The sequence below is a fragment of the Cryphonectria parasitica genome, assembly GCF_011745365.1.
Source record: "Cryphonectria parasitica EP155 unplaced genomic scaffold M406scaffold_8, whole genome shotgun sequence".
In the NCBI taxonomy this organism is placed as follows: Eukaryota; Fungi; Ascomycota; class Sordariomycetes; order Diaporthales; family Cryphonectriaceae; genus Cryphonectria; species Cryphonectria parasitica.
Genome location: NW_024468916.1, coordinates 2,490,185 through 2,505,528, shown reverse-complemented (window position 1 = coordinate 2,505,528; position 15,344 = coordinate 2,490,185). Strand labels below are relative to the sequence as shown.

General features: G+C 53.4%; 5 protein-coding genes and 1 non-coding gene across 6 annotated transcripts; 3 read left to right on the top strand and 3 right to left on the bottom strand.

Moving 5' to 3' along the window:
- Positions 1 to 856: 856 nt before the first annotated feature.
- M406DRAFT_t108 lies at positions 857 to 946 on the top strand. Its single transcript has one exon. It is a non-coding gene; the product is annotated as a tRNA-Pro (tRNA).
- An 85-nt stretch (positions 947 to 1,031) lies between these two features.
- On the bottom strand, positions 1,032 to 2,052 carry M406DRAFT_342540 (uncharacterized protein; the record flags this gene model as incomplete). Its single annotated transcript, XM_040921780.1, has 3 exons — positions 1,032 to 1,076; positions 1,357 to 1,566; positions 1,666 to 2,052. 3 exons carry the CDS (start codon positions 2,050 to 2,052, stop codon positions 1,032 to 1,034), a joined length of 642 nt encoding a protein of 213 aa, XP_040772818.1.
- Positions 2,053 to 2,482: 430 nt separating this feature from the next.
- Positions 2,483 to 3,278, bottom strand: M406DRAFT_358114 (uncharacterized protein). The gene is made up of 2 exons (XM_040923799.1): positions 3,023 to 3,278; positions 2,483 to 2,953 (listed from the first exon to the last, which is right to left on the bottom strand). The coding sequence occupies exon 2, from the start codon at positions 2,880 to 2,882 to the stop codon at positions 2,601 to 2,603; it is 282 nt and encodes a 93-aa protein (XP_040772817.1). The 5' UTR covers positions 2,883 to 2,953; positions 3,023 to 3,278; the 3' UTR covers positions 2,483 to 2,600.
- A 335-nt stretch (positions 3,279 to 3,613) lies between these two features.
- On the bottom strand, positions 3,614 to 4,279 carry M406DRAFT_358113 (uncharacterized protein; the record flags this gene model as incomplete). Its single annotated transcript, XM_040923798.1, has 1 exon — positions 3,614 to 4,279. A coding segment is annotated over one exon (409 nt), but the record flags the coding sequence as incomplete, so codon positions are not given.
- Positions 4,280 to 5,328: 1,049 nt separating this feature from the next.
- Positions 5,329 to 9,594, top strand: M406DRAFT_265907 (uncharacterized protein; the record flags this gene model as incomplete). Its single annotated transcript, XM_040917770.1, has 8 exons — positions 5,329 to 5,692; positions 5,780 to 6,079; positions 6,138 to 6,855; positions 7,141 to 7,288; positions 7,378 to 8,092; positions 8,146 to 8,387; positions 8,473 to 8,865; positions 8,953 to 9,594. The coding sequence occupies 8 exons, from the start codon at positions 5,329 to 5,331 to the stop codon at positions 9,592 to 9,594; spliced, it is 3,522 nt and encodes a 1,173-aa protein (XP_040772815.1).
- Positions 9,595 to 12,069: 2,475 nt separating this feature from the next.
- gux1 (family 7 glycoside hydrolase) lies at positions 12,070 to 13,550 on the top strand (the record flags this gene model as incomplete). Its single annotated transcript, XM_040924403.1, has 2 exons — positions 12,070 to 13,239; positions 13,365 to 13,550. The coding sequence occupies 2 exons, from the start codon at positions 12,070 to 12,072 to the stop codon at positions 13,548 to 13,550; spliced, it is 1,356 nt and encodes a 451-aa protein (XP_040772814.1).
- Positions 13,551 to 15,344: the final 1,794 nt, after the last annotated feature.

Here is a 15,344-nt window from a genome sequence, read left to right as displayed (position 1 = left end):
ATCCTGTTCGTCTAAAAGCAGTTCGGAGAAGCCAAGAGTTGTAGTACTGTGCAGTAATCATACTTACACTTCAAGGAGCCAGTTTATGTTAGGGAGGAGAGATTGGAAACTCAGCTGCTGAATATTTACAGAGGGACAAATGTATGAAGACTCAACCAGCGAGCAAGACATTGGTAGCAGTACCCAATGCCGCATGGTGTGTTGATGTGAGAGAGGAAGAGGAAGAAGGCTGAGGCCATTACGAGATTCGCGACTGCCGTTTAAGAAGTCGGACAGCTGCATGCAAGCACGTTCCACGAAGAACCTGCTATCTTAACTGCATGCGATTTCCCTTACAAGCCACAACTACATGCATTTTAAATCGCCAAACTTTTGCTCCCTGGGTAGTCCAGTTAGCATTCTCAAATTTTCCAAGAGGCCATTGCAACCCTTCTTTCCATGTTTTTTATTCTTGATAAAAGCGGAACACTCGAGGAGGCACCTTTTCTTCAATGTCGACCATCCTCCAATGCGAATTCTGCTGAGCCACTAGCATTTTGAGATCCAGAGCTTGCGTAAATCAGTGAATATTAGAATATTGAAAAATATTGAAACTAACTTTTTCATTGAAGAAACGAAATCGTCTGCTCAACTGTTTATCCTTTCCTAAACTAAAGCCTGCCACAAATTTTCCTTTTATCAAGAAAAAAAAAATAGTTATACTATTTGTTGCTTGCTTAAGTGCATTTGAGAGTAAAATTCCAAGTGTTCCTGTCCAGAGATTTATGAGCTTTGTGGGCTGTCGGTTCAAAAATTTTGTGAAATTCTGGGAAATTACTATATGAAATGTTAATATTGTGCTGTTTTCAACTCAGTTGGTCTTGTGGTCTAGTGGTATGATTCTCGCTTAGGGTTCACCCTAACCATCATTTGCGAGAGGCCCCGCGTTCGATCCGCGGCAAGACCCGTTGGAATTCTCTTTCCAGTTCTTTTTGGCTTTTATTCTTTTTTTATTGCAAGATATTTGTCCTACTCGGCCTATCCTCTTTTCCTCACACCATTTCAATATGAAAGCTGTGTGTTGCAAGAACTTGAAGCTGAGAAACAGATTGTTCCAATGTTTTAATCAGAGCCTAGATATAATGATTCAATGTCGTGGTTGGCGTTGTCATAAGTCGATGTACGGATAGGAATGTTTAATAGACCCCCTGGTTGTTATTTCCTTCCAGCATACCGTGGAGACTGAGTGGCAGCCTGCAAGCACAGGATCGTTCAAGCTCAGTCTGTGATAATCTTGGGTGGCTGCCGATTAAATTAACTCCGAGACCACATGAAGGCCACATAGCCAACCACTCCTGCCACCACGACACGGATCACAAAGTCCTCTATCGCCTTGCCGTCGTTGATGTGAGGAAACGGCACGCCCTCCGGCACAGGCAGGCTCAGCGCCCGACACAGCGGGTCCCACCCGTCCTTGACGTCCACAAAGAACAGCTGGCCTGGCGGCACGACCTCCCTCATCCACTCGACGTGCCTGTGGTAGCTCTTCCTCGTCGGCGGCTCCGTCTCGCCGTACAGCGCGAGCCACTGGCACCGCAGCGCGTCAATGTAGCGGACCGTCCACCGCAGCGTCGGCAGCGGCCACAGCACGACGCGCAGGAATCACATGGTCGACGCGCTGCTCACCCCCTCCATCGACTTCTCCCACGCCTCCACGCCGCGCGTGGTGCAGAGCACCCGCGCCTCCGGGTACAGCTCCAACAGCTCCGGCACGAGCCCCGCCGCGGGGCTGTCCGCGACCGCCACGTACCCCTGCCCCACGAGGCTGTCCAGCAGCCGCAGGTTCTCGGCGTGGCGCACCTTGTCGCGAGGGGGCCAGTAGTGCAGGATCTCCAGGGCGGTCTGGATGTCTCGCTCGGGCCCGTTGAAGACCTGCGTGCCGCAGTGGTAGACAGGCCCGTCGAGGAGCACTTCGAGGGCTGCGCTGAGGGAGGCCGTCCCTGTGCGTGGGAGACCGGCGCAGATCACCTGGAGCTTGGCGCCAGGCTTGGGCTGGGAGTATTGCTGGCCCATTTTGGAATTCACTGACGGCAGGTGAGGTTGTTTCGTGAGTACAGGAGTGGTTCCGCAGTAAGACTGAAAGGCAAGAGATGGAGGGGAGAAATACGTGTTAGAGAAAACATATTCCTGGCAGGGTCGTGTTTTGGGGCGTCATAGCGTGCGGCGCAGTATAAGATAATTATGTTGTTGGTTATGTTTCTGGGCGGGAATGTAACATGCTCACAAAGGAAGACCAGTGGACACAAAGCAAAAGTAGTGGGGTGAGACGATAAGTTGGAAGCCAATCCCACTATGTGAACGTACTTTTGATCCAATTCTCGCCGCCCATGAAGCCTCGCAAGACTTTGGATTTGAAATTCCGTGTTGCTGAAAGGCGTGGTGGGTTCAACTCAATCAACATGTCCCTACAGCGATGCCTGTGTGAAGGAGTTCTGTACGGTTTAGGAACCAGTGGAAGATGCTTCATTATGATGACGAGTCTATGGCAAATTGGACATGGCCTGTACAGCCGACTGCACTGCTCGAGATGGGTGGGTTGCCGCCGATGATTCAGCAGGTCGTCAATACCAAGGGTGTTGAGGAAACGTCAAGGTCGCCTGCAGAGGCATCTCACTAATGTTTCGCATGACGTTATCCTCCACCTCGGCCATCTCCTCGCGCACCCTATCCTCGAGGACCTCCTGCATCCCGTCGCAGCGCTCATCCATCTCCTTGCGAAGGGCGTCCAGAATCCGGGATTCGGACCTGTCCAGTAGCTCTACCATTTCCCTCCTGTGAGCACCCAGCCTGTCATCAAAGTGCTGTCTGAGCGCGGAGAAGCTCGCGTCTAGCATATCCTGCATGACCCTGCGGCTGATCGGCTCGTTGGGCCCTGAGCTGCTGCCACTCGTGCGGCGCCGCTTCTTGCTATTACCTGAGGCCATCTCAGCGGGGTTTGCGCAGGAAGGCGAAGACAGTTGAAACCGAACAAGATGTGACTTACCGTATTCATGAGAAGCAGAAGATTGCTCTGGAGGCTCGTTGTATTGAGGCGGCGGCTCGTCTGTCGCGGGTGGACCATCAGCAGCGGAATCAGCGAGGCTGTCTGCCTCGATGATCTGTCCGCCCTGGCCTTGGTACAAGCTTGAGGTACTTGCATGAGCCGCCAGACTGGCCAATCCAGAGTTTGCGACTGCGGCACACAACTCTCGACAACGTGCAGCAGGTAGTCCCCTGTGAGGTATGTCGGCGTAGATGGTAAAGTAGGTCTGCCTTGCAAGAGCTCGGAGACCATCCATCGCGTTCTTGCCCACCTTCTTGCTAGGCTCACACGGCATCTTGGGAAGGACAAGGGCAGGGGGTCTGTCCATTTCGAAACCCAATACTAGTGTGCCCGCACCGAACATCCTCTCTCTTGGGTACCGATTTATTGATAGCTTTCGTATACGCTCTGGATAGATAAAGAGGTAGATGCTTGTTCTACTGTCGCGGCGGCGTTCTCCTCCAGACAGGGGAATTCGAGTGCACAGCTTGAAAAAGGCTTTCTTGGATGTTGGGTGCCAATGGAGGTCGAGGATGAGGTTGGGTAGAGATTGACCATCCCATCTTGCTACGGCAGGGAGTTTGGTCTGGTCAACTGCCTTGGGCCACGAAGGTTCAAGGTCATACCCGCGGTCGCCAGAGGACGTGGAGGAGCTCGGGGACTGCTTGGCTTCTTCAGGGGCAAGCTCAGCCACAGTCTCAGGCTCACCGGGGGTGGCACATCTTGGGGTATTCGGGTTCGTGCTTGAGCCGGTCGATGGACGCGTTGGCGTTCCAGGCAGGGAACCGGCGTCAGACATGGACACGAGTCTATGAGTGGTCAGCAGCGATCAAGGTCACAAGAAAGTCTACGATCAAGACGTTGTCCTCAAATCCCACCCTCCCAGGCTTCTGTTCGAAAATGGGAGCAGCCTTGACTCCAGTCGCCAAAAGACAGGTCGGCCGTGTCGTCGTGTTCCCGCACGCCCAGCCCAGCCACGTCGCTCTAACGATCTCCAGTGTCACTGAACGTCCCAGCACCCAGGGTCTTTCGCCGGCCGTAGACGGCGAGTAGAAGCCTGTAGATTGGAGCTGGTCGTGAAACACCGGTCGTAGAACAACGTAGCCTTGAGCAGGCGATGCGCGGAGACTCGCTTCGGCAAGGAGGCAAGCACCTTTGAACAGACTTCCACAGCAATCTGTCTGTCGACAATTACACGAGGTGATGGTCGTGATAGATTGTATCGTGGTGCAGAAGAAAGAGAGAGAGAGAAATGGCAATGGCCAAGACCCGCGACTATATGTAGTAGCGTGCTGGCTGTGAATGCCGATGCCTGTGAAGGCAGGTAGGTGAAGTGGTTAAGTGATTGTAGGCTTTGCTGGCAGTGAAATTGGGTGGCTGGTCGGCGCAGTAATAAACCCTAACCCTGCATTCTTAGCAAAATCATCTGGCTCTTATCGATACGACCACCCCTAAACACAACCACTGACAGCTAACAACAAAAAACTGATTCTCTTGCATTTCACCTCCCCAACTGAGGTTGCCCAGCACCCGTTTACATCCACGCTCTGAGCTCGCAATATCTTTACGGGCTGACCATGGAGACACAATTTGTTGATCCGCAGAAGGATTTGCTTCGTCATGCCGTGCCAGCGCCACTCGCCCGAGAAGTGCTGTGGCTTGTCCCGCAGGCTGAATCACTGCAAACCTTTGATGCTGGCTGCGCGGTACTATCATGCAAATAAAAATCAACAGGGTGGTGTGCTTCAGCGCGTCTTCGAGTGGAACGGACTGTCGGTCACGAGGGACCGGCGTACCGACATGCAACCCACACGGCACTGCACATGACCCACTCTCTGACCACCACGACCGATGCTGGGGTGTATCTCAGCCGCAACGCTGGAGTCAATGGTCCATGAGAGAGAATGGCAAAGTGGACTTGTATGCCCCTGTTGCAACGGGGCTGAATGGGTCAGCTCGCAGGTCAGCTCGCAGGTCAGCAAGTTGCATTTGACAGACAACCTTGTAACCAAGGGTAAGATTGCAGCTTCGTCGATCCTAGGCATCAACCTCTGGCTGAGTGTATATTTCTCTGTTCTTCTCATTGCTTTGCGTCCATTCCGATGGCTGCCTGTCCTTCTCGTACGAGTGTCGAGTCGACTCTAGACTACGTTCTAATATGATTTTGGGATTTGTATGAGGTTGAACCTTGGAAATGAGCAATTGTTCAAAGGCGTGAGCGAGACCCCAGCGCGCCACCACACTCCAGCGCCGCACCGGGAGACTTGATGGATTCCCTCGACAATTCCCACAGGCTTGCAGACGTTTGTGATAATAGTCTGGAACGCCCTCGGTCTGAGCCTGTCCCGTCTACGCCTGCGCCCGATGAGAAGCCCGGATCTGTCTCCGGCTTGGTCGAAGCCAAGGATCACCAGCTGTCTGCAGCGACAGCTGTCGCAGACAGCAACGATGGCGCGTCAAACCGAACAAGCATATCTCACTGGGCTGCCGAGCCTGGCTTTGCTCATATAGACGGGGAAATAGGAGGCTCGGGCTACAACGAGACGAGAGTCGACATCATCACCGTCCCTTGTCCAGGAGCCGATCCCCTCGTGACATGGACTCGAGACCCTCTTCCAGATGGATACTTCGGTTCCCATTTCGACAATGAGGAGCTGATGTCGCATCCTACCCTCAAAGAGCTCGCCGGTGATGCCATATTGACGCCCGGCATTGGAGGGAACTTTCCCAAAGCGGCTCATCTATGGGTTAAGCAGGGCATCCGTCGGTTTGCCGACACGGCAAGGGTCTTGCTGTACAGACACCGAGAGCTTGTGGAAGGTGTCAGCCTCGACAGTCTCGCACAGGACCTGCTGGAAAATGTTCTCTTAACACGAGACAGCCAGCAGACGTCACGTCCAATATTCTTTATCGCACATAGTGTAGGCGGTCTCGTTGTGAAGAGGGCTCTTCTCATGGCCAGGTTGGACCACAAGTTCCGTACCATTCTGTATAATTGTCACGGCATATCATTCTTTGGTATGTGCCTCAAATTTCTGGTATCTTTCTTTTGGACGGTCAGAACTGACAAGAGCAGCAACTCCGCACCGGGGCTCAAGCTATATGTCGATGCCTCATCTCTCCGAGAGCATCCAGAGTCTTCTTTGCCTTCGCAGGCCTCTGCCCAGGTCCATCGCGCGCGATCTCCGTGTAAACAATAAGGACTTACTGAAGATGCACGAGGGCTTTGCCGACATTGCAAGTGAGATGCGGATCTGGACATTCTACGAGACCATCGACTCTCAGCTTTCCGGTTCCGGCATGGGTATTGCGAACGAGGTTTCCTTCACGGCACCCCTAGTGTCCATCAAGTCTGCCCTAGTTGGCGCGAGGCAGGAGATCATCTACTCTTCCCTTGAGAGCGACCACGCCCACTGCGCTTCCTTCGGCATCTCGAACCCTCGGACGCTGAGGAACTATCTGCTCAACTTGGCTGAAGCAATTGCTAAAGCCGAAACACTATGCCGGACGACGCATACACCGCTCAAGCTGAAGGACGTGGTCAAGGTAGAAGTCGTCGGTTTTTACGAGGATCCGGATGCCGCTACCGAGTCGGATGTCCGACTGTACACCACAAAATATCACCTCTCTGATTTTCTTTCCATAGGCCCAGAAAGATGCCTGGAGGAGCGCCTGCGACGAGTTCGGCGCCCCGGCTCAGGGGGCCACCCCTTCTCATCGGACCATGCTGATACGGATCGACTGGGCCGGGGCGTTGTAAAGAATGTCCAAGAGAAGCGGAGCACGGCATCTCGGTCCTCAGAACATGAACGGCCGCCGTCTCCTGGCATAGTTGTCACTTCAGCATCAGCCAAGCCAGGCATGGATGCCGAAGAATCGTACATGCCACCTGTGAGACAGCCGCACAGCCACACACCGCCAACTTTTTCTCCGCCTGTCTATCAGCGTCCGTCAAGTAGGAGAACAGACGGGACAGCAAGTACAATGTCGGAGCCGACAGGTTCGCAGCACTCGCCCAAACATGGTCCTGCACCTTTGCATCATGTTGCAAATCAAGGACAAATACCTGATATGGATAGGCTGGGGTTGGGCATCGCACCTAGAAGTCGATCTGAAAAGCTCAGCAAGTCATCGATACTACAAGAACTGAGCGCAGGGTTCTCAAGACCGGACCCAAATCGGAGGAAATTCATGTGGATTCATCTGCCGTTTACGAACCCCCTCTGGGTCAAGGCAAGTACCGATTTCTGATCAACCTTGAGGGAAGAGAGAAGTTGGAAGGAAGAAGGAAGAACGTGGCGCTAATTAGCATGTAGGACATCTTCGACAAGCTATCAGAGACACATAAGCAGGATTTCAGCAGACTCTTTGGTAATGAACACTGGGTATCAAGGCATGTTCAAGGCCGACACTCGCAATCACAGCCTTGCTTCATTAAACCCGCTGTCAACTTTATCACCGACGACTCAGCGACCTCACCCCGAGCATCCCATTCGAGTAGCACGCCGCCCAGCACTGGCCCGTCGCCAAAGTATCTCTATGTGTATCTGCCATACCTACATTTCGATACATATAGGCATATGATCAAACGCAGAAGACTGATTGAGAAGAGGCTAGCTCATGGACGTACTAGGCCAGTCCCAGAGGAAATTGCCAACCTTGACTCCCTAGAACTCCGTGTGATATGGGAATTTCTGGGACATGACCCCCCTCTAAACGGCCGCCGGACCCTCGACCAGTTCGGCTACCCTTCACTCAAGGATACACACGCTCGAGACGACGACCAGATGTTGTACAAGCTCACAAAACAGGAAAAGTTTCGTCCTCCGCCTCCAGCCCCACTCGATGATGCTCAATCGATAGGATCTCTGGAGGATAGGTATTCAATCCGAACGAAGCAGCTACATGAGATGATTGAGCGAGACAAGGGCCATGCTATGGATTCCGACTCAGACAGTGAGGCGCTGCTTGGTCTCCGGGATGGCAATCTGCTGATGGTGGATCAACTTTGGCTCTGGGCCATTGATACAAGTGAGTCTGAACAAGTAGGTGTGTCCTTTTGGCATCTGTCTGATAGTGAACAGCCACCCTCACAACATTTTTCCCGAAAAGAGAGTCTCGCCCATCAGAGGGTGCCCTGTTCCAGCAAGCAGACCTCAGGAATAGTATCTACCACGAACTCAACGGCGACCTCACGGGACGTTGCGAGAACTCCCTAGACCTCGCCGCCTTTGTTGTCCTCCACGCGGTAACGGTGCTGCTTGATCGGTCCTCCCACCCCGATCTCGAGGTTTTTCGTATTTTTGAAGAGGCCATAGGCATGCTGGTGAGTCACCCACTCTCTTCGACGTGAACCGAAAATCCATCACCGTCTTGCTGTAGGAAGCTATTGACACAAAAATGGGATCTAGACCGAGCGCATGACGTCCAACCTCAAGAAGTTCCGCATGCAGAGTTTCAAGGAAGCCGACCTCGACTCGGATGAAGAGCCTGAAGACAATACCGCAGCGTCGATCAAAAAGAGGCACAAGCGTGAGATCGAGAGGGCTGAGCGGGAAAACCGAGAGAATACCTCGGCGCTTTTGGAACTGCGTGACATGGAGGACGAACTGAAGACCTTTCATCGGCTGTTCGACACGCAGGTGACCATGATCGAAAAGATGCTTGATATGTATACTGGTGATAGTCTCAAGGATCTGACGCACTACGGTCAAGGATATTTGAGGGAGGCACTTACCAGACTCGCCGAGTACAAGGCTCAGACGACTGAGATGCTGGAGCGGGTCACTGCTACCAGGGGAGACGTAAGTTATATGCAGTCCTCGTGTTGATCAGGTCGTGTTCGAGAGTCCTGCCGCTGCTGACACTTGCGATTTCCCCCCTTCTTTTAGTACGAGAAACTCCTGGAGATGGCCCAGCGCCAAGCGCAGGTCGACGACGTCCGCTGGTCCCGCCTGCAGACCGAGCTGGCCAGCTCACAGAACCTCTCTGTCATGATCTTCACCATCTTCACCGTCATCTTCCTGCCCTTGTCCTTTTTCACGAGCCTCTTCGGCATGAACACCCTCGAGTGGGGTGGTGCCGACGCCCAGTACCCAAGCCTGGGCTACATCGGCGAAATCAGCCTGCCCGTGTCGGTGTTTATGATCCTCGCGACGCTGGTCGCGGCCTTCAGCTCGCACGTCCAGGTGGCCTTCAAGTCCCTGTTTCGCCGGCTGTACAAGGCCTGGGTCTTTGCAACCTACATGCTGAAGGCGCTGGAGCCGGAGGCGAGCCGCAGGGCGCAAGAGATCAGGCGGGCAGAGAGGGAGCGCGAGGAGAGGGAGGAGAAGCAGTGGCGGCGGAAGGAGAGGAGCTATGACTTTTGGGCGACGGTGCGGGCGCAGCGCACCCTTGGTTCGTATGAGATTCCGGATTTGAATCGGAATCTTGTCAGGTCGGGAACGACGGGGTTCAGCAGTTCGGCGAACGGAGTTGGACGGGGCTGGGTGAAGCTGAATCCGTGGGTGAGAAGCACGACAGGAATAGGATGAGTTGTGACGGCGAGAGAGAGAGAGGAAGAGAAGGAGAGACAAGGGGGACTGCAAATGGAGACGCAGTAGAAGGACGACTTGGACTTGTTCAATAGACGGATTGGCCTAGTCATCTACGACATTGCGCGCAGGGAGTCTTGTGCGCGTATTTGCGTTCGGCTGACTACAGACTTGTCTGTTGGCATATCTAATGTACAGAAACCTGGAATCGGATGGTGAACCTGGTTCTATTCTCCATCATACAAGGTACTTCAAGGCAACATGCATCCTACAACCGTAGATTGACCTGGTTGATACTTGTTCGTTTGTCTTTTGCCTCCCTCAACCTACCCCCTTTCGCTGCGTCATACAATGGCGACATCATAATACTATGGTACTCATGCACCTATGTCATGGTTCGAATTCGGAATAATTCAAAAACTTCATGCATCTCCTACGAAGCAAAAAAATACCCAACAGTTTTTCCGTTTCAATTATCCAGTGATTTACCGCCCGCCTAGACGGGCCGCCAGTCTACCAGGTAAATAGAGATTTGCTTATGTTGGTCAACGTACCGAGAACCGACCCCAAGTCCATGATTCATCTATTATCCTTTTTAGTGCTTCAGGGGGACCGCACCCTTTTTTGTCGTTTAGTTTCGGGGGTGGAGCGCATCGTGTGAGACGGACGACACGGCCCCCTGAAATCAGAATGAAAAGGAATAGGGTTCGGATCTTGGCGTGTGTTTGTGACGAAAGGAGAAAAGGCAAAAGGAAAGAAAAACTAGGCGCATAAAAAAACTAACTAAGGATGGATGTTTTATTATCACTTATGCACATCTTGCCTAGCTATGTGCATCTCATCCCACGCAGGCACTCTTTCTGAGACCTCACCACCACCTCCTCCTACTTAGGTGGGTAGGAGTGCATGGAAGCAGCAGCGGAAGAGGCCGAACCTTGTTACTACCTCTGCAGTGGATACAAGTCTACCTGGTTAGGCAACGCCAGGTCTTGTGCATCCCCGCCCTTCCCCCCACGGGGTGGAGTACCGGCGTTTCGAAGGGTGGGTATGACATGCCTGGAGATGAACAGAGGTTCATCCCATGGCGGCAAATGAACAATGAGGGGTTCATGTGTGAAACGCGCTTCCAGAAACATTCTTATTACGTAGCTCAAGCGAAGGGCAATACTCTTTTGGGTTGTACAGGAATCCCAAGGAAGAGTCGTAACTACTCTCACTCCTTGGTGAATGAATCGGGGTCCATCTCTCGAGAAGTAGTTGCTAAAGACTTGTACCATTGGTTCCAACGGAGTAATTAACGTTTAAATCATAGTTACTTAGTACTCAAATAGATGAACCCCAAGAAACCATCTAGCCACAACTAGGTTGCATAGCATACGCTTAAATTGTCGATCAGGTCGGGATCTGGATAGCCGCATCAAGCATCTTGACAAAACAAAACCAAACGAAGATCGACAACTATAATTTTTCTCTATGTGAATCGGCCGGCGGCGCACTCCAAAGGGGGGAAGAAGGGTGTGGTTTGGCTGACCCGTTGATCGTCTGCCTGTCAGCCCCATAGAAACGAAACCACGGACGTTCCGAACAGATAGAATGCAGAACATTCCCACCAATCGCCGACGAGGATTTGTTTGCCAGGAGCAGGGTATATGCCACATGGAGGCGTGCGGCTCAAGAGAGACGTCAAACAACTATGCATATTCCCTTCCTCCTTTCTTCTCCTCCAGCTCCAGCTCCTGCCCCCCCCCCCCTCTCCTTTAGCGACTTATGGCTGGGGAGACAGTCAAGCCATTTCTTCCGGGGGTGGAAACACCGGACAAGGGGATATATTATTTATTATACCCATGCCCAGGGGCAAAACATCGGAATAAACGACTTGGCGACAGAGAGTGAGAGAAGCGAGCCCAGAGCCTCAAAGTACTGTGCCGTCATGTGCCTAAGCGAGCTGGGTCTCTCGGCAGTCCTTGGTATCAAGTTGGGACGACACATGCATGCACATGGCGGCTAGAAACATGTTCCCCCTCGCTAGGTTCGACCCTGGCCCCGACCTGAGCGGACCGGATTGGAGCACTAATCCATCGACAAGCCCCATAATAGCAGATTGCAGTGGGAGCGCAGTCGACGGAAAGAAACAACAGCCGCTCGCGAAAGGAGGGAAACAGGATGTCATTGACCGCTGAAAGGACTCAGGCTGAAGACGAAGAAGATCGCACCTGATGCGGAACAGCCATGGAAGGATCCTTCGGGGTGAAGGGCCGTGAAGACCGTATGAGCGGAAAGGAGAAGGAGGAGATGTCGTGATATAAAAGTATAGTTCTCAGCCCGCTGCTTCATCAAGTGTTGAGAGGCTCATCATCATCATCATCACCATCATCATCATCAGCAACCAGCTAGTCTGTGTTCACCTTCCTTCACATTCCCTTCTTTTCACCCTTCCTTGTTCCAACTACCTACTTTCACTTCTTAACCAACACAATGGCTCAGCGAGCTGCCCTTCTTTCTGCCCTTTTGGCCGCCTCAGTGCGTGCGCAGCAAGCCTGCACTTCCACCACCGAGACCAAGCCGTCTCTCTCTTGGTCGCAGTGCACCTCGTCGGGCTGCACCAACACCAGTGGCTCCGTTGTCATCGATGCCAACTGGCGGTGGACCCACGATGTCTCGGGCTACACCAACTGCTACACCGGCAACACCTGGGACGCCGACCTCTGCCCGGACGACGTGACCTGCGCGGCCAACTGCTGCGTGGACGGCGCCGACTACGAGTCCACGTACGGTGTGACCTCGGCGGACGATGCCCTGACGCTCAACTTTGTCACCCAGAGCACCGACACCAACGTCGGCAGCCGTCTCTTCCTGATGGCGTCGGACACCGAGTACCAGATGTTCGACCTGCTGGGCAAGGAGTTCACCTTTGACGTGGACGTGTCCAACCTGCCGTGCGGCCTCAACGGCGCGCTGTACTTTGTGTCCATGGACGCGGACGGCGGCATGGCGCGCTACTCTGGCAACAAGGCCGGTGCTGCGTACGGCACGGGCTACTGCGACAGCCAGTGCCCGCGTGATATCAAGTTCATCGGCGGCGAGGGCAACGTCGAGGGCTGGACGCCCTCCACCAACGACGCCAACTCGGGCGTCGGCGGCCACGGCTCGTGCTGTGCCGAGATGGACATCTGGGAGGCCAACCTCATCTCGACGGCCGTGACCCCTCACCCTTGCGAGAACAGCACCCAGACCGTGTGCGACGGCGATGACTGCGGTGGCACCTACTCCACCGACCGGTACGCCGGCACCTGCGACCCTGATGGCTGTGACTTCAACCCGTACCGCCAGGGCGTGACCGACTTCTACGGCGCCGGTGCTGCTGGTGTCGACACCTCCAAGGTCTTCACCGTCGTCACCCAGTTCATCGAGGAGAACGGCGCCCTGTCTGAGATCAAGCGCTTCTACGTCCAGGACGGCGTCACCATTGCCAACCCGGACTCCACCATGGCTGGCACCTCGGGCAACTCCATCACTGCCGACTACTGCACTGCCCAGAAGGAGGCCACCAACACCACCGACTACTTCACCCAGCGTGGAGGTCTCGAGGGCATGGGAACTGCGCTGGCCAACGGCATGGTTCTCGTCATGAGCCTGTGGGATGACGTACGTACCAAAAAGAACTTTCTCTGAACTTCACTCCTTTCCCCCAAGTTTTGTAAAAAGAAATCAGTGACCTCATCCATCATCATTATCGTCATCATACTGACTGGAATGTTCCTTGTGATTAGCACTACGCCAACATGCTCTGGCTTGACTCGACCTACCCCGCCGACTCGACCGAGGCTGGTGCCGCACGTGGAACCTGCGCCACCAGCAGCGGTGTCCCCTCCGACATCGAGTCCAACAACGCCACCGCCAGCGTCATCTACAGCAACATCAAGTTTGGTGACATCAACTCTACCTTCACTGCTTAAGTAACATTTTGTGTGTGATTGGTGTTATAGACTTTGAGGGTCTCAAATTCTTGTTTATTTCTGTGGCGTGTGCATTCCAATCGGCGTCCGGTTGAAGGGGCAAAGCAAGGTGGGAAGACGAATAGAGCCGCCCAGGGCAGAAGATGATTGGAGGGGGTTTTTACCTTTTTTTGTGCAAATTTCTTGCTTTGGACATATATATCATATATCTTTCTCATGTATATAGATGAAAGAACAGCTACTTGAGCTGTGGTTGCTTGTAAATGGGAATCAACCTTTTTCGATGAACCAATCTTGGTGGACCAGTCTTGATGGTGATGATGAACTTTGAAGTTGTTTTGCTTGAAAAATCAACAAGACTTGTCTGTTTGTAAACAATAACTTGCCCTTTACTGGCTCTTTCCCACTGCTAAGCCCACTAAGATAGCAACTACACTGCATGCGGCTAGTTAGCCAAGACACCGATGACAAACTGGCAAGGTGAGGACTGCAAGGAGTATAGTCATACACGGCCTAACTTGTTTATTTTTTCAGACTTGGCCTGCATCCGGCACACTTCACCTCCACCACGTTATCCCACCCACTCTCATGCTCCGAACAGGCAGCGGCTTACACATTTATTTCTTCTTCAAGATCGAAAGTCAAGGTCAATTAATTAACATTGAGTATTAAATACCGAGCTGTAAATGCTCTAGTTTAAGATACACAGAGCCCATAACCAAACGCCGTATGCAGCAGCGGAAGGAGAGGGGCCCCGCGTCCAATTAATCGATGCTTCCACAACGCTTTGGCGCCTCGACATCGAACAAAAGTGTGAAGAAAAAGAAAAATGCAACCACTGCCCCCAAGATTAAAAGTCCTTTTTGGAGGAATTACAAGAAATGAAGCTACCTATGGTTGGGTATCCTTCTTGCAAAGCACACAATCACACACATCATGACTGACTGTCTATCGTTTCGCCACACTGCTGGTGGTTGTGAATTTACCCTTCCATCAGGAAATTAGACCAAGAGGAAGGCAAAGACCGACAGGACAATGGCAGAGACCGAGGCAAAGGCCTGGCCAGCACCAGCCGTGACATAGGTCGCCTCAGCAGGGGAGCTTCCTTCGGTTGTAGCTGCTGGGGCGGCGGCGGCGGCGGCGGCAGCACTAGACTCGGCAGGGGCAGCGGCAGTGACGGCAGCAGCAGCCGAGGTCTCAACGGGCGTGTAACCCGCGGGGACAACGGTAGCGACGGGAGTAGGGCTGGTGACGGTGATGGTGGACACGGTGGAGGTAACGGCCGTGGTGAGGATCTGGGTCCAGGTCGACACGGGCGTCGTGTAGGTGACGACGACGCCGTTCTTGGTGCTGACGCTGGTGGTGCACAGCTCAGGTGGGATGGTGACGAGGGTGCTGTAGGTTGAGCACGTGGTCGACTGCTCCAGGTGCGTCTTGCGGACGCCGTTGGTCGGGCAGTACGACACAATCTGGATCAGGTTGAAGATGGTCGCCGTGATGTTGATGTTGGTGGTGATGCCTGGCTTGCCCGGGTGGCGGGAGTGGGAAGAAGTGGGTGTAGGGGTGGGTGTTGGCGAGCTGGTGCTGGTGGACGTGACGGGAGAGCCCAGACAGGTGGCAAAGTTCCGAGAGCCAGGCGTGTAGCCAGGCACATCAATGGTGACCTCAGTAGCCTCGCAGCCCTCGCAGAAGCTGTAGAGGAAGATGGGGGTTGGGTCAGGGACAGCACCAAGGGTGGAGGTCTAGTTTTTTCCCCCCCCCAGGTCAGCCAAGTTGGTCTTCATTCATAAAAGA